The 18,840-nt window shown below is 40.3% G+C and overlaps 1 protein-coding gene across 6 annotated transcripts in view; it reads right to left on the reverse strand.

The window, feature by feature from the left end:
• Positions 1-18,840, reverse strand: part of EPHA6 (EPH receptor A6) — a 467,936-nt gene that overhangs the window by 43,261 nt on the left and 405,835 nt on the right. For all 6 annotated transcript variants that reach the window (XM_057415936.1, XM_057415931.1, XM_057415932.1 and 3 more), the window contains one exon: positions 6,816-7,025. In XM_057415936.1, the coding sequence (XP_057271919.1) occupies positions 6,816-7,025 (210 nt within the window). The remainder of the gene's footprint in view (positions 1-6,815; positions 7,026-18,840) is intronic.

The raw sequence follows: 18,840 nt of genomic DNA on the forward strand, positions 1-18,840 counted from the left end.
GCCTCGCATAACCCTAATCCCTATCTATGCCTTTCCTTGCTGCAGCAGCTAACATGAGTTCAATGAAAACATGTATGCAGTGAATCAACAGAAAATACTTTAACAGTGTGGGTTGGAAAAATACTCGGAGTGGGTTTTCAGCCCCAGGTATACTGCCTCCTGAGAGTCTGTGGAGTACTTTAAAGAGACCTGTTAAAAATACCAAAGTGCAATCTGCAAAACCCACAAATGGGAAATTTCTAACAAAGTTTGCATCTCAACTGGATAAATTTCAGGAATCCATGTATTGAGAAAGGTTGACAACCACTGCACCAAAGTATGATTTATTGGTCGACTACAGCAATACCTACTGTTATACTGTAGTTAAAAGCAACCCATTGCACTCAGGAGGCTGATGTTCGGCTCGGAACAAGGACATGCACTGTCAGGAGATAGGCAGCACCCTGCCAGCAGCTGGATTCCTGCACAGGAGCACACTAATCCTGATGAGGCAAAATGATACCGATTGCCTTATCAAAAGACAGCCCCTTCAGGATCCCATTGAGTTCCGTACCTGTAATTTGGCAAACAATATTATGATCTTACAGCAGATACAACCTTTAGTTAAAAGGTCTCTGCAAGCATCAGCACTTGCTCAAAAGATAGCCCGATCATGCATGGCATATTTTTTAACTGTGGCCACAAGGGCTAAATATTTACCTCTTAACTAAATGGTAGGAGTAATAGAAATATCTGTCCTTTTCCTTTCCCCTCACTTCCAGTTAATCTGTCATTTTACAAAATACTCTCTGAACAAATATCTGCAGCTGTTACTTGGCTATAGAATAGATGTGATGGTAAAGAGCAACAAGAAGGGGATTTTTCAGACTGAATAGAAGACTACAGGGTGGCATAAGTACCAAGAAGAAGAGCAGCATCTGTGCTACTCATCCTGCTGTATCATTCGAGAAAGCTCTTTGGAGGTATCAGACTGTAGGACTGCCTTACAAGCTGCAAGGATTTGTGAATGTGCTTGCCCTCCTTTCAGATGCTAAGGAGGACAGATGCTATGAAGAGAGCAAGGCTGCTGTAAAGAGCTTACCTGCCTATGGAAAGATGGAGAAAGGTGGGGTTTGCAAACAGCCCTGGGCCATGTGGTTTCAACTAGGCTTTCAACAGAGTATTCAGGCAAAGTAACTCTGTCTGGCTTCAGCCTGGCAAGATGAAGTTGCAAAGCTTGGGAACAAATATTACTCTTATCACAAGGTATTAATCAGTTGTAAGGCACATTAGCCCATTAATTTCACAGCGTCTCTGGCAAAATCAAATGTAAAAACCCCTCCAGATAAGGGAAAGGCTTGTTGGAATTACACAACACATGCTTGGTTTCAGTCTGAGAACCAAAATTGGTCATGATGCGTCCTGCCCATCATTGTGTTTGTCTTAGTTCCGTGACGACAAAAACGTGTCAGACAAAACGTTAGAATCTTAGAATTTTTAGGTTGGAAAAGACCTTTAAGACCATTAAGTCCATCCCTTAACCTAACACTGCCAAGCCCACCGCTAAACCACATCCTTAAGTGCCACATCTACATGTCTTTTAAATGCCTCCAGGGATGGCAATTCAGCCACTTCCCTGGGTAGCCCATTCCAGTGCTTGACAAAGGCTATGATGAAGAAATTTTTCCTAATACCCAATCTAAACCTCCCTGACACAGCTTGAGGCCATTTCCTCTTGTCCTATTGCTTGTTACTTGGGAGAAGGGACCGATCCCCCCCTCCCCTTTCAGGTAGTTGTAGAGTAATAACGTCTCCCCTGAGCCTCTTTTTCCGCAGGCTAAACTATCCCAGTTCCTCCAGCCACTCGTCATAAGACTTCTGCTCTAGACACTTCATCTCACATTATAGACAGAATTAAACAGTTGACAATGATTGTGATCAACCTTATGTCACTTATAATCAATTTTCAAGAAAACAGGTTAATACAGACCTTTACAGTACACAGGCTCTCTTTTCCCTTTCTGAATGGTTGGCAATAATCAGCGCACTCCATTGTCTATGTTTAATTTGATTCTTAAACAATGGCATAGGCAATATGCTTGTCACAGCACTCAGGTTATTCAGACTATTGGTTCACATCCCGAATTAACTAGAAAATCATTTGCATCTTGTTTTACTTTTCAGCAAATTGGAACTTCTCCCCCCAAGCCCATGATTTGTGTATGAGTAAGAGAAAACAGAAAACGCCTTAATATATGGAAATCATGTAACAAAGCAAAAGAAAAAAAAAAGCAACTCTTCATCCTGATTCTCCCAAAGTTTTGCTACTTGCCAGTATTTATACAGATTAAAGGCATCAATCTGCTTTGCTCCTCTACTAAATCAAGTAAGCCTGAAATCTCCATGGATTGGGTATTTTGTCCAACTGTCTTGAGAAGAGTCAGACCCATAAAGTTTATTAAATGTTTCAGGAAATGAAATGCAATAAATAACTTCTCTAACTACTGTTACTGGAAATATTCTTTATATTAAGGCTGAATTCAGAAATGCAGCTGACACAAAAAAATGTATTCTATATATCTTTGATGCAACATATAATTCACTCTGTAGAAGCTTTTCTGTCCCACTAAAAATCAGATTTAAAGGAGAATATTACGGTGTCACCTTTAACAGAAATACCAGTTCAGTCCTTTCTGTGGTAGTGCCACGGATCCCATTCTGATTTTATTGATATGTACACATTTTGCTGCATGGACACAATTTTTCTAGAGGCACGTGGAGCTTCTTGAAATATATTTGAACCCCAACTCTAAAACTTAGTTTTAAACTAAATGAATCTACATCGTATAACATTGATTATCTAAAAAACAGCGATGCAAGAGCCTAGATGTCCTCTTTATCGATAGAAATGCTTGTTTATATACTAGAAATGTTTTTTTTTATGAGGAACTGTTGCCTTGGAAACCACTACAACAAATGAAAATTTAATCTCTGTGGAAAAAAAAAACAACATACTATTCACTTATCCAAAATTTACCTTCTTTTCTTGATCTATCTGAAACACAAGTATTGGTAGTCAGATGTTTCTACTCTTAATTCCTCCTTCCTATTCTGAAACTGTACGTTGCTTTAAGTTTCGCAATTCTTGGTAGCAAAATAATTCTCTTATTTCCTACCAATCCTCTTACCAAAAACACGTTTACATCTTTTGCCTCAACAGACTGGACAAAAAAAACCCACAACCAAACAAAAACTTTACAAAAGTCAAATTCTGATATTTCAGTCTTTTCAGGTACTGTTTTAAAGCATTCAACAGTTCTCCAACCAGCAGTGTCACAGTCTGACTTTCTTGGCAAACAAACTGTGTTATTTTAGGGCATTTGTGAGGTTTTCCATCAAGTTGAATACAGCCTCCTAACTAAACCAGGATTTCAACGCAAGAATGGAATGTAGGAATTTGCTAGATTGTTTTCCTTCAAGATTTTCACTGTCAGTTATTGCTTTTCCTAGGCTTAGATTCCCAATTTTTACCCTGCATGTGGGAGGATGTGCCAATAGAAATAATGCAAGATCTATCAGAAACTAGCAAGTAAAGAAGGAGATACATATATCGAATTATAAACAGGCAGACAAAGCCTAAGATGTTATTAGTTGACACAAGGCTGTGCCTGCTCAGATGTGGTAAATCCACAAAATACAAGGGCCTTCTGGCTTATTTTGGGGAGAATGCAACCGGTTTTGCCACGTTTTTGCATCAGTTCACATTTTTACGTCTGGAAATACAGTCACACAATATTGATCACAGCATTACAAGTATAAAAATCTATATTTTGGCTTCTGCTTGGGTTAAGTTGTCCTGTGGCTCTTGCTTCCAAAGAAAACATTCAATTGTACCATTCTATTTCTGATAGCAGGCCCAAGACAAAAAGGGGAATAAAGAATAATCAGTTTCCTCTGAGCAGTGACAGACAGTGGTGTCCTGGGAGATATGAACCTAAAAATGCTACTATTCAATGTGCAGACCCACCCTTATGGATTTCTAGTAGCTATGGGTACTGCGCTGTTATCAGTAAAAATCCCTGTGGAGAGGAAACATGAATTCTAAAAGCTCAGAACCTTTGTAGGCACTGAAGGTTTAACCTTCATATGGCAAAAGCACACTATGGAACTAAAGAGATGCTATAAAACCTTCTAGCAATCCATGTGGCCTGCTGTTGGGAAGAAATCCATGATGAGGACAGAGATCAATGATGTAATGGTGATCAGGGCAAGCTGCAAGAGGAGATGAAATCTGATGCAAGGTTCTATTCTCCTCTGGTACCATGAAAGACTGCTTAAGGGGTGAAAGTTTTCACTGAGACTTCCACAGCAACTGTGACAAACATTTCCTTCTTCCTCCCACCACCCCATTTTAGTCATAATTGTGCTGTGTTCCTTTAAGGAGTGACTCCCTGCAGAGCTTCCTACAGAGAGTATCTACTGGACTTGCCCACGGGGAGGAAGATGGGAAGGATGGAACATATGGCAGGCAAGAGCATCTCACAGAAAACTTACTTGACTATCAGCAGATTGCCCAGAATAAAAGCAACATGACACTGGGACTGTAGCCATCAGGCTACCCTCAGGGATGAGGAACGGACATTTCCCAAGGACCATAGGTGATGGAAGAGAATTGGGCAGACTCAACCACAGTGATTAAAACAGCCTGGATGTGACAATATACTTGCAAGGGCAGAGGGAGCTGTTCTATTATGCCTGATTCTGCTGCTTTGAATTCTTCCTATTTCCAAAGTTTCTAGTTGATTTTATAATGATGCATTTTCCTACCTGAGTTTCAAAGCCTTTTGATCTTCATGGTGGAAGCAGATTAATCTTAAATACTTGGCTGATACAAGGTCCTGCCACTGGCCATCAGCCTCTATAATGCCCCTCCTTATCTGCAGTATCCCAATTGACATACTAAAGATACCTGCTCGGCATGGTTTTCTAGTACAGCATGTGGCTGAAACCTTGGAGGACAGAATCAGTGGCTGAGGTATACCATGTACATCAGCTGTCTCAGCCTCATGTTAACTAGCTAGGTGAACAGACAGGAAAATAGTGAAAGCACTTCATGAAAGCTCTCCTATGTTTCAAGAGAGTCCTTCAACACAGATAAACTGCCATGAAATACTCCTTTTTTAACAACACAGCTAGAACTGCTTTTAATCAGGAAATGCTATCATGAAAAAGACAGGCATAAACTACTCTGAAAAACTAATTGTTCAATATTGGTATCCAGAAAAAACTTACAGGACAAATAATAGCTGAAAGCCTCAAATTATCATTTGGTATTTTTCCTGAACCTAACTGGGAGAGATTGCTTGGTAATTTCCAGTGCCTTCCACCAGCTGAGCTGATTAGCCCATGATCAGTGCTGAGAAATGTAATGTGCCTGTCACTGGGGGCATTTGCTGCCTGCCAGCTGAGCACGCTCACATGGACGATTAGCAAGGCTCAGCCAACATGCAGTAACTTGGTAAGATGCAGTAATGTTTATTTTTCCTTTCAAGCCTCATACTAAGCAGCAGTGTGAAGCAAAAGAGGTTTATGAGAACTAAGGGGAGGAAATCTCCCTGATAAAGGAGAAAACTATGATTCCCCCACACTCCCCCAGCTTGCATATAAATACTGATAGAAAACCTTGCAAAGTGACTTGATTTGCTCCAGTCAGCTCACGCTTCTGTGTAGACCATATTCTAAGAAGTGAATTTATCAGAACATCCCTATTTTAGGGTAAAAAAGGGGGGGAACTGTAATTATATTACCTATATTAAATATATACACCAGAGTACTCACTACAACACAGTTCAATTAGTTCATATATCACTTTTTAAAGTCAAACAGAAAAAAGGTTGAAATAGATTATTTCATGCTAATTTATTATCTCCATTAGAATTCTGGCACTGTGCCCTATCAAGGGAACATACAAATTCTGTGCATTCTGCGAGAGTGCTAATGAGAATGCACTCTGGCTCTGAAATAATTCTAGTTTCAGTGATAGATATGAAAGTTAGTTGAAATCAGCTTATAAATAGCAAAGATTCTTAATGCTGCGGCTGTAACCATAACAGGAATGTAACTGAACATTTCAGAATGGTGAAAAAATGCTGTATCTGAACTTACAATTGCCTTAGCACTGCCACACTACTTTCTTCATCGTTCAGGTGCAATTGACTTCTAAATCAAATCTGAAGAAGGTTCTCCATGTTCAAGAACTTCTCACTTCACTGAACATCCCCCCCCACCAAACCAAACCCATCCAAAACCAACATTTTCCAGTATGATGATTTACTTACATCACATAAGGAATTTAAGTATTAATGAAACAAATGTTGAGAGCAAGGTCCTACATTTCCTGTTAGAATGGAAGGGTAAGTGAAATAGAATCAAAATTTGAATTAACGAATACAAGGCTGGACACCACCAACAGTGGAATTGGTGAGATTCTCTCCTCCCTCACCTCCCTCTCTTAAAAACGTACCTTTGTAAATGAACACAAGTCAGCAGAAGGGGAAATGATGTGGAAAAAAAACCCAAAAACCAAAACCCAAACAAACCCCAAAGAATGGAAGAGGTCTCCCACTTATGCTTGCGCATTTGCTTAAAGAAAATACTTGGCAAAGGTTTATTATACATCCCTTACACAGACAAAAATTGAAACAACTTCTCTTAAATACACTGGCAGTTGGAACGACACAATTCAAACTACTGTGTGTATAGCATAGACAAATCCCAAACTGGAATAAAAGGGGCACAAGGCAATCAGCTGTTCAAATTAGATAAGACAAACTTACGCTTGTTGTGTAAGCAGCTTCAGGATCATCCTCTAACACTCGTGACAAACCAAAATCAGAGACTTTGCACATGAGGTTGCTGTTGACCAAGATATTACGGGCTGCCAGATCACGGTGTACATAGCCCATGTCGGAGAGGTACTTCATGCCAGATGCAATGCCCCGCAGCATGCCAACCAGCTGGATGACTGTGAAGTGGCCATCATGCTTCTGCAAATAAAGATGCAAGTTCAAAGAACACAGCTACTTTTCATTAATTTCATAATAGTGCTATTAACTACAGCACACGTTTAAAATATATTTGTAATCCATCCAGCCAACCTGCCTGCTGCAAGCTTGTTTTTGCAAGCATTTAACATTGCACGGGTTATCCCCCTCTGCACCCAAATGTTCACACACTCCACAATCTCTGCCCTAGCAGCACTGAATGTCTTTTATCCCCAGTTACCAAGATCACTTTCCCTCAAAACTATTCTTTCAGTCAAAAATCACAATGCACACAAACCCTCTCTTCATCTCTTACTTCTGCTCAAATGACTCCTGCTCAAATCTATTGGGGTTGAACATGTAAATACGAGTCATGCTGTTAACCACACTTGTTATCTGGTCAGCCCTGGTGGGCCTCAGTTTCCTATCTACAACACTAATGTTAATTCTTCTGTACCACCTACATCAGCACACTCCTGAATTATGTGGCAGAGGGGACTAAGTGAGTACCTGTATAGAAATCCAGTTATGGGCTCTTTGCCTTGTTTAGGTCTGACCTACCTACCATACACAGCAGACTGCTTACAGCAGTATTTTCATGACCTCAGTCTGCAGACATTTAGCTTCTCATGGATTATTCAGGGAGCCAGGCTTTTATGTTAGCAGGAACAGCCAAATGAAAGCAAACAACTGTTCCTTGCAAGTTAACTTTCATTTTCTCTTTCAACACCTTCAGCATTGAGCTACAGACAAGCAGCAGTGTTCCGATCAGCATTCAGGACATTGCTATTGCTTGGCCCATATATTAAAGCAAAATGATTCTTATTCAGGAGAGACATTTACAGTAAATTCAGTAAAGTCATTAGGTTCAGCAAAGCAACAGGTTGAACTGCATGGATATGCTTAACCTGATAACCACAGTATTTCAGCTTCAATGATTTGGGGTTTATATTTAGCTAGTCAGGACATAAATATTTAAAGAAATAGGGAATTAGTACTCAGACGCAATTAAGACTACAAACAAACCCCACAAACCAACCAAACAAAACCCCAGACATGGACAAATTTGAAGTCACTTGCTCCTCACATTATCTGTCTTCTGAGATGAAGCAATACCAGACCAAGACCTGCCTCAAATATATATATTATATCACTACTTAAATCAAGAAATTATACATTCTTTAATGATGAATCATTTAATGTGCATAACAGGCTGCTCAATTGAAAAAGTTGTTTGCTTATGACGCAGCTGGAGGAACGAGTTCCTGAAGTCACCATTACTCAACTAAATTCTACTGGGTGCAAACAGAAGGACAGACAAACTTAGCAAATGCAAAAGGCAGAAACAACGCAGATTCTGCAGGTTGTAGAACTTGCAGAGCGTCCTGAAACTCTACCAGCTCCTTTCATAAAATCAACTGGAAGAAAAACCCATGTGCAGCAGCGTATGAAAACCTACATTATGGGCAACACTCAGCAGTTACTGATGAGTGTAACTAGTTACGCTATCTAACAGGTTATAACACACCAAAACAAATAAAACCCAGAGAGAAAATGGTAACAGAAGATATGCATGGTTGCTACACAGTCTGGCTTCCAAGCTGCTGTTCTAACACATCAGAATGCAAAAATTAAGATACTAATACACCTTGCCAGCTAGAACACCTCACACCCTCATCAGACCTCCCAAAACCACTTGTATTTAAAGAGCCATGCTTTGACCAGAGTTCAGATGCCCCAGCCATCTCACAGACCTCTCTGTATCACACTTAGTGATGCTTCTTTGAAACCAGATATTTATGACTGATTCATAGCAATTTTTTTCCCTTCAGTAGTCTTGCTGTTTCTCTCTCAGCAGTACTCTAGAGCCTTTTTGTCTCTAAATTCCCCATGCAAAAGCAGAGGCAGATCTCCCTTATAAGCACCCACTTATAAGCAACCCTCTTCCTTTACTGTCTCCATCAAAGCAACCTGTAAGCTGTTACTTCTGCAAATGACACTCACCTGAACGTCAAGACAGAAGTGTGATAACAAGATATTTTACAACAGCCCATCCCCTATTACAGGCTCATTACATTCCCTGTCACAGGCCCCTATCACAAAAATGGGGGGAGCCTCTCAGAATCAAAACCATGTCACTGACAGATATTTTCAATAAAAACTTTCCAGCCAGGAATTAAGTAAAAATAGAGATAATATTCTTAATAAATATTGTATTCATTGTAATGAATATTCTTAATACAATTTCAGCAAAGGAAGGACACTAACTCTACCCAGTATTTTATGTAATGAAATACATGGGATTTGGGTTTTGCTTTTATTTAATAATTCTAACCGTTCAATTGACTCAAAATTTATTAAGCTGGTTGCAAACTGTTAATGCTCTTCACACCCGTGTAGATACCTTTTTTAGCTAATTGTAGAATTAGAACCACAGAACAGCTAGGGTTGGAAAGGACCTTAAGATCATCAAGTTCCAACCCCCCCCCGCCATGGGCAGGGACACCTCACACTAAACCATGTCACCCAAGGCTCTGTCCAACCTGGCCTTGAACACCTCCAGGGATAGAGCATTTACAGCTTTCCTGAGCAACTCATTCCAGTGCCTCACCACCCTTACAGTAAAGAATTTCCTCCTTATATCCTATCTAAACTTCCCCTGTTTTAAGTTTTAACCCGTTGCCCCTCGTCCTATCAACTGCAGTCCCTAATGAAGAGTCCCTCCCCAGCATCCTTTTAGGCCCCCTCTTAGGATTTGGAATGAAGGGCTGTCCCCCCAGTGAAGCATGAAACAAAACCAACCCCCCAGACCTCTAGATTTTACCTCCTCCTTATCACCACTAACAGATCCATTCTTTCAGCAAACCTCAGAGTCATCTGCAACACCTCCCTTAACCTTTTGTCCCCTTGGATCACAAGCATTCATTCCTTCCTTTTTTAATTTGTACTCTTTCAAATCTAGACCACGCTTGACTGATTTTTCATAAAATGTAACCTTTTTCTGCACTTTCCAAGTCTCGGGATTTGCCTTATTGGTACAGCAGAAATGCCCGAGTTAAAAACAATCTCTTGCTTTTGCCATTTTCTTCCTCCTTCTCTCAAATTTCTTTGGGCTTCTGCCTTGACATAAAAAGTTCAAGTTTCTTATCTCCACCTCTGAAGAAATGACAGACTTGCTTTTTTGTTCTGTCCTCCTTTTCCCTCTGTATGTTTCTCTGAATCCTCTTCTACATCTGTTTTTCTCTGTCCCTTCTCATGCTTGGTTTTATATCATTTCATTGCTGGCCTTGCAGTTGAACAGCTATGTTTTACCTGCCAGCAAGAGCCTTCTCTCTCTTAAGTTTCTCTTTAATCACATCTGCATCAGTTTCCATGGCAGTTGTATTCCCTTGCAATGTACAGTCTGTTATCTTCCAAGGTATCAAAATATTTGCCTGATTTAAGCTGATGGTTAGTGAATATGGGCCATATTTAACCCTTGGAAAATTCAACTAAGTTGTTAAAATATACCAGATATGAATCTGGCCTTGTATTTGTAGCATTTGTAAATCCCTATGTCCATCTGTGAGTCAAACCAATCCTTTGGCAACTTTTCATTATCTTGTTTCATATGCTTGTCATATAGGGAAATAAAACACTCGTCTGCATGATGTGGCGGTTGTTGTCCAGGGCTTTATTCTGATTCCCATAGCTTAGATGTGAAATACGCTTTTGATAGGATTCCTACTGGGTGTTAATCAATACTGGCAGCAACTCAGACCTCAGTGGACTTACCATGTTTGTCTTATCATCCCATCAAATTTTAATCAGGCTTTAATGGCTTAGCTAAATAAACTTTGCTCAACAGCTGAGTACAGATGCAATATCTGAGTAGTTGCCATTGCATTTATGCAGCCCTGCAAACACCCTGAAAAAATGTTGGTTTTTAATTCAGCTACAGTTTGCTTTCAAAAACACGTACATTAAATATCCTCCTCCTATTACAGGTCCTTCAATAGCACTGGTGTATAATGGGGTAGTGAAGAAATTCAGTTACTGTTGGGGAGGAAGCATGATACCCTAAGTTTCTCTCGTTGCTTTTCACCCTCTCCTTTCCACCTCCAGCATGCAATAATTCAGTGCTTTAAGGTTTTTTTCTGTTTTACTACTGAGCAGCCTTTTTGAGGTTTTATTTCTGTATTGAACTGTATCGGGCTAAATCTACCAAAATTCACATTGCAAGTATAACTCACGCTTCAGACTATCACGGGGATTACACTCAGGTTTACATTGCTAGTACTGAATAAGGTTAACTGTCAATTTCTTCTTTAATCAACTGTTATGAGGGTTCTGTACAACTAGTAACACTTAATTTCATGAAATATAACACAGAAAACCCTGGAATTATCTTAGTTTATGCTACTTATGCTTAGTTTATACTTAATAATGCTACTGAGAGAGCTTATACAAGAATCTAAGTGCCTCTTCAACCATTAAAAATACAGGCAATTTTTTTATTATTAAAAAAAACCCACCCATGTTGCAAGATGAATCCATGCCAAAGCTTGTTTTAGGTTACTACAGCCACCTTCAAACCTAGACAGAGCAGCAACGGTAGCCTTGCAATCTGTGACCCTGTTTTCCTTACTCGGCTACAGTACCAAGAAAGGGATGTCCTGGAATAACCAGGTGTCCCTGCCTGCTTTGGTGCACTGGATTACAGCTGTCACTGAGCTGGAAGGGACTATGAGGGGGGAGCAAATCATCTCCTCTCCCTGGGTTACTCCTGACACGCTTTTCTAACCTGCAATTAAAGATCATTAGGGCAAGTATTTCTTATCCTACTTGCTCTACATCACATCTTACATAAGATGCCTCCCTTCAGCATGGCACTTTGAGAGGCACAGATTTTTTTGTCCTCTTTGTATCTGCTTTTATGCCCATGAAGACTGAGTATCTTTCTTGGCCTTTTCTTTGGGCTTAACAGAGGTTCAGTCCACAGCTCTCACTTGCTTGGTAACTATTCTTTTTGCTTTCGTTGTGGACTCTGCCCACCTACTCCTTACAGTTCCTGAAGCATTATGCTCCGAACAACACACAGTACTCTGAAGCTTCACCAGTGTGATGAAGAGAAGTTACTTCACAGACCTTGCTGGAGATACTCCTGTTTCTAGATCCCATTGTGGTATTTGCCATTCTCACAGCAACATGAATGCCCCTGGCCTACTGCAACCACTTAATTCTTCCAGAAGACTTTCTTCTGAACAGTTATTCTCTGCCCCCTAATCCACAGCTGACTGTTTTAGCCTCAGTGCAGTATCATGCCCTTATCCTTACTTATTTCTAATGTTATCAAAACTAATTAGTTACTAAATTATTTCTTATACTGTGATGATTTTAAATTCTAGCTCTGTCTTGCTGCCTGCCTGTGTTCCTACTTGACTTTACATCACCTGAAAATTTAGTCAGGGTCGCAGGATGCAGACGGTTAATGGGAAGATGAGGAAACACAGACCGCAGAACAACCCTACTTCCTACATTTTCCTATCAAAAATCTGTTCTCTCCATACAGTGTGTAGCCTATACGGTGTCTGCTGATGGAAATTTCATGACAACCGTATTTCTCTAGCTGCTCATTAGGATCTCATGTGAGAGTTTTAAAGCCTTACTAAACTCAAGATTTATGGTATCAACTGCTTCTCCCATACCCACAAAGCCTGCAGCACCCTGTTACAAAAGGAAATCAGATTGTTTGATGCAATCTGTTCTTGACAAATCCATGTTGGCTCATACTTATCTCACCGTTATCTTTAAGGTGCTTATAAATACATTTTTGATAATTTCTTCCAGAAATGTTGCAGCAGGTGACATTGAGCTGACTGGCCTGCAATTTCTTGGCTTGTCTTTTCCCTTTCTTTCTGATCTCCTGGTTATCTTACATATTCTCCACAAAGTTGCAAAGACACAGAGCATGGTGAAAATGTCCACATTATATATCAAATTCTTTTTAGCTCAGAAGACAAGAAAGTTGCTCAGTAAGAAGAATATCTACAGTGATTAAAAATACCCAGCATATGTAAATGAACTACTCACAGCAGTATCAGAAATACCATTTCCTATCTACTTTTAGCAGGGTAAAACATTGCTTGAGAACAAATGTTGGCTCTGTAGCATCAGTGACAGTGTCTCAGTGTAATCTTAGATCACGTAAATACATGCTGCTTACAATTCCACTATTACGGTAGCACATTCATTCAAACTCAGCTTCTAATTGCTTTGCTTGTTTTTTTTTGGTTCATAAAGCAGTATTTGTATCACCAGTCTCCAGGACAGGCTGTCTTCTTTACAGAGTCATGTCTGAAAGCAAAATGCTTGTTTTATCCTGCCAGGAAAGGAACACACATCCAATAAAGATGAATGCATGTGAAAGCAAAAGAAAGAGTATTAGTTATGCTGTTGCCTCTCTGGATGGAGATAAATAATAACAGGAACCATTAAACTCAGGAAAGGCCATCTGGCCCCTTTTCCCCACAGCTGACTCTGTCCAGTGAGGCCATGTTAGATGGATATACAACACATACTTTACAACATCGTTTTGTAGAACTTTATACCAGTCTTCATTTTTCTTTTCTCTCCCTTTCCCCCAAACTCAGTAAATGCAGGTGTCTGCGGCAGCATCTAAACTCTAGTTGAAAAAAGGGTGAGCCTGATGGCGAAGCTGCTTTGAGAATAACTTCATAACGATTACTGCATCGAAGAGCAATATATCATAATATTTTCTCCTTCTAGTAACACTTATCTTAGCCTCTGCGAGACAGGCCTCAAGGGATTAAAATTTGGTGATGAATTCCAAGGTTGCATTTGCTGTACAGTCTGCTGCAGTTAGTGCTCTAAGGCAGTTAAGCGTTATTTTTTATAGACTTTTTGGAAGAAGAAAACATATTTTACAGCATTTTTACCTACTATGCATGCTTGCAAATAAATCCAACTTTTTTTAACAAGTATTTTAATTTTCGGAAGTGAAATGAAATGTATCGGTCACAAGTTTCTAGGTAGGAAAAGGAGCATCACTACTGCAAACAACAACAACGAAAAACGCAAGACAACCCTATGATTACCCTAGGTAAATGAATCCCTTTCTCCTACAGCTCAGAGATTCACAAAAGCGGGTGAGAGTGGAGAACCTTTCAAATGTAAACATCTACCTCTTCAGGATGTAGCTAAGGGAAAATGCTGCAAAACTTGGGGAGCTTTCTTTCCCATGTTGATCCCTGGAATGTGCACATTCCCTTCCTAATAAAGAAGGCTGAGCAAATGCAGTGCGGTGGATACAGCTGATTGATAGATCATTTTAGCATCAGGCCTGTTACAGAACCTGCCCCAATACTGTGAGTTCTCATCTGATTAATATTGCTATGTCCCTGGTTCTTGCCTCACCAAGCTGACAACTGGTTAGCACACCTTGGACGCTGAGCAAGAATAAAACACTAACAGCAGTCTGGTAGTCTGCAGCTGCAGAATAATACTGAAAGAAGTTAAAGTACTCTAGTGATAGGGTTTTTTTTGGTCCATTTTATGTGATTCCACGTAGCCAACCACAAACAAACATCCCCAAAAGGCAGCTTCTAGATACATTCCTTTTCTGTGGTTCATTCCCATGCCCATACTGAATGATGCATGAGAAGGATGAGCACAGACCACAGCCACCAAATGCTCCCCAGGTATCATTCTGTGCAACTGAACCCAAGAAGCAGTAGCCCTCCTCCCCAGGCACACAAGGCACCTAGCCTCCTAATCACCCCATTCCTGTCTATGTGATGTTAAATCCAATTATTTTAGTTATGAATGACCATTCAGGCGGATCTGTGATAACAGCAGATGAGATTTAATAGCTTAAAGTCTATGAGACATCTACTTAAAGAGTGGGCTTAGAGGGGGAAGGTGTGTCAGGGTGAAAGGACCAACCTTGGGGCAAAGAACTTTTATAGGAATCATCTGACAGGCAAGAATGAGGAAAATATTGCGGTGTCCAGCACAAACAGCTTCTTTTGATGCAGCCCAGGATACGGTTGGCTTTCTGGGCTGTGAGCCCACACTGAAGTTGTCTCATGCTAAGCTTCTCGTTGACCAACATCCCCAAGTCCTTCTCCTCAGGGCTGCTCTCAATCACTTCTCTGATCCAGGTGTAGGACTTTGCACTTCGCTTTGTTGAACTTCATGAGACTGGCATTTACCCACCTCTCAAGTCCCTCTGGATCCCATCCCTTCCCTCCAGTGTATCAACTGAACCACACAGATCAGCGTCATCAGCAAACTTTCTAAGGGCTCACTCAATCCCACTGTCCCTGTCGCTGACAAAGATGGTGGAACAGGATCAATCCCAACACTGGCCCCCGAGGGACATCACTCGTTACTGATCTCCACTTGGACATTTTTCCATTGACTGCAACATCCATTCATCAAATCAATGTCTCTCCAGTTTAGAGGCAAGGATGTCAGGCAGGACAGTGTCAAATGCTTTGCGCAAGTCCAGGCAGATGATGCCAACTGCTTTACCCTTCTCCATCAGTTCCGTAGCCCCATCATAGAAGGCCACCAAATTGGTCAGGCAGGATTTCCCCTTAGTGAAGCCATGCTGGCTGTCACCAAGCACCTTGTTTTTCATGTGTCCTAGCATGGTTTGCAGGATCTGCTCCATGATTGTACCAGGCATCTCTGTTGTCTTGTCATATCTTCTCTAGTCTGTATCTGTAAGCCTGAGCAAACATATCTGCCTGCAACTATCCTATCTATTTACTAAGTACATCTTCCCATCAATACAGACAGCTGCTCTTTCAACTCTTTGTGTGTTTTACTGTTTTCCTCATATGACTGCAGAATAAGCGATTGCCAAGACCTCCATGACACAGGTGAGAAATTCCCCCAAGTGTCACCAGAAATTAAGTCACGTGTACCCTATTTCTGGTCAAATGACCATTATATTGACATCACATTTCAGGTATACTTCTGTAGGATGATTAACTTACATGAGAATAAAAGAGAAGTGAGTTTCGTCTTATGGAAATTAGTTTTATATAACTGCAAAAATAAAGCATGGTTTCCAAGGAAAATTTAGTGTCAAGTACCTCCAGAAATTTAGGAGGTCTGATGGTGCACAATCACTGTAATTAATTACCATCATCTTATAGAATTGGTTCTAATTAGTTGATGCCTTTCCACTAAAAATATATCTGAAGCATCTTCATACGGCATACGCGTAACAGATTTTGTACCCAAGTGCTCAAAGTTAGCAGCCAGTATATAGGATATTTGTGGGGTGGGGAAGACATAATCCAGCTGAGCTTGCTATTTAATCCATAAAAATCGCAGAAAATAAGGCACTGGCTTGGGGACTTGGGTCACATAACTACAACCAAAATACAGCACTAAATAAGATGAAGGATGAGTGTAAGCTGCTGTCCTGGGATTCAGGGGAGTTTTACCTGGAGGTTACGATTAGTGGCTCAAGTTAGCATGTGGCATGGAAGCTAATACTCCACCACTCCACTGAGTCTGTGAGGAGGGTGATGGCAAACGTCTTCCATGAAGAGTCTTCTGGAATACCTCCACATGGTTCATCACAGTCTCGCTTTGAAATTGAAAGATTGACCCATTTTTGCCTGCTTTGGAGAAGGACAGGTTGGAGGGATGTGCTGGTGGATTTCTGCAGGTTGCGGTGTGGGGAGAAGTATTTCTTATGCTGAGAAACTGATTTCCTCCTCTCTCTGTAAAACCACTTCACAGTGTAACAAGTGACTCCTTTAAATAATAAGACAGACTATCTTATAAGCCCTGCTAAATCCCACCACATAAGAATTGTTTTATTCATTGAACACCTTTCTTAGAATCACTCAAGATAAACCAACCTTCTATACTTCTTTGTATCTTCACAAGAGCTTTAAAAAGCGTAGACTGCTACCTGCAGGGAACAACTATTATTAATGAAGCAGCTGGATTTCTTTTTAACTAGGTTACTTTGCAGCCATTTCCTCTGCTAATTATTAACAGATCCACTGATGATATATCTACAGCGCTTTGGGATGCTGAATATTATCTGAAGTCCTTTAAAATAGCATTTCAGAAGAATAAACCATATCTGAAGTATGAATTAAAACTGGAAAATAATATACATGGAAACCAGCTGTAGAAATGATTAGCTCACATTTCTCCCCAAGCAGTTTTGCCTACAAATACATCTCGGGCAATGTGAGAAGTATTGATTCGCAGTAACATCATAATTTTGCTGATGTCAGTTTCTATTACAGTATCCTCATAAGCAGTAACTATTCTGATGAATAAATGCATGTGAAGAAAAACCGGAATGCAGGCATCATACCAGAGCAATTCAGAGAAACGTAATTCTCTCTCATGCGTTATTTCAGTATTTGCTTTTATTCTCTTCTACAAAATTCTGCATGCCCCCCCCCCCCCCCCCCCCCACATGCACAGAGCGGAGTTTCAGGCCCAGACAAGTCTTCCTGCTGAAAAATCACAGAGCAGGGAAGCCCCAGGTACTCAAATCAGTGGCAGTCTGTCTGCTGCAGATGGTTACAGAGATGAGCCAGAAAGGCAAGGGGGGTGATTTTTAAAACCTACCCAGTTTCTAAGAAGAACTTGATAATACCAAACTCTCCAGAAAAGTAACTTGATTTTGAGTTACCAGCAAATTCTCACCAGAAACTGCAGTGCTGCTGTGTTTCTAACAACACAGCATGTGTCTGTCATGTGTCTTGAAAAAGGAAAGTAAAAAATGATTTGGGACAGTTGGTGAAAAGGACAAGACGAAATATTACAGAAAAAATACTACAGAATAATCAAAACAAAAGGAATGGAAAAACAATGTCTAGAAATATCAAAGATAATAGGTCTGATGTGCTTTCAGGGTAGCATCCTCTGTTCCAGATGCTCTTTGGTTACCTCTTTTCTCAACCTGCTGTTAAACATGTACTCTCTCTATGACTTCCTCTCCCTCTCTCTGATTTAGGTCTTCTTTCTAAAGTGTTGCCTGTTTTTCCCTCTTCCTGCTTATTCGTGCTTTTCTCTAAGCAGTCCCATCTTCCTGCTACCAAAGCATCCTTGAGTCACCATCATTTATATTCATACAAATATTTTCACAGCTTCCTGTTGAACACCTCTCCTTTGCACTTGGAACACCCTTTCAACCAAGTTCCCAAAACCATGGTCCCTCTACCTGCTGCCCCGACCTTGCCTACAACCCCGGCTTTGCCATTCTGCAAGATGGCAATGGCAAGACAGAAGGCTAGTAAGGGCTGATGTTTGCTTTTTAAGACTAATTTGACTATCAAACTATTCACATAGGGTCTTATGTCACTGGGCCTCCAGCATTTCCAGGGGTTAACAAAGAGACTATTGTAGGCTAAGTTTAACTTAGCTTAACTAAGGGGGATCATTCCTTTGTTCTATGTCCCTAAGAAAAAATAAATACAACTGCAGCACCATACTATTCATGCTTCCTGTAGACCCTCTTTAATATTTATTAGTGACCTTTGGGGGTTAATTAATGCCAGAACATTTCACCCATGAACTGATTCAATTTGTTAAATGCAAGTAACCATAAATAATTATAAATCAATTACTGTATCTGTTCTACACTTCACCAGCCAAAAAAAATCATACCAAAGTCTTTTTGACTGAGCAAAATGAGCTGCTTCCATAAGGCTCGGTGTTTGTACTTCAATTTATCTTTTCCTTCCCAAAAACACTATTTGAAACACATTTTTCTAAACATGGGAACTACTTTTGTGGAAGAAATCAATTATATTCTTAAGCTTAAATCTTC

This window comes from Pezoporus wallicus, unplaced genomic scaffold (assembly GCF_028554395.1).
Source record: "Pezoporus wallicus isolate ANWC-B61680 ecotype Strahan unplaced genomic scaffold, APGP_CSIRO_Pwel_v1 contig_6814, whole genome shotgun sequence".
Lineage (NCBI taxonomy): Eukaryota > Metazoa > Chordata > Aves > Psittaciformes > Psittacidae > Pezoporus > Pezoporus wallicus.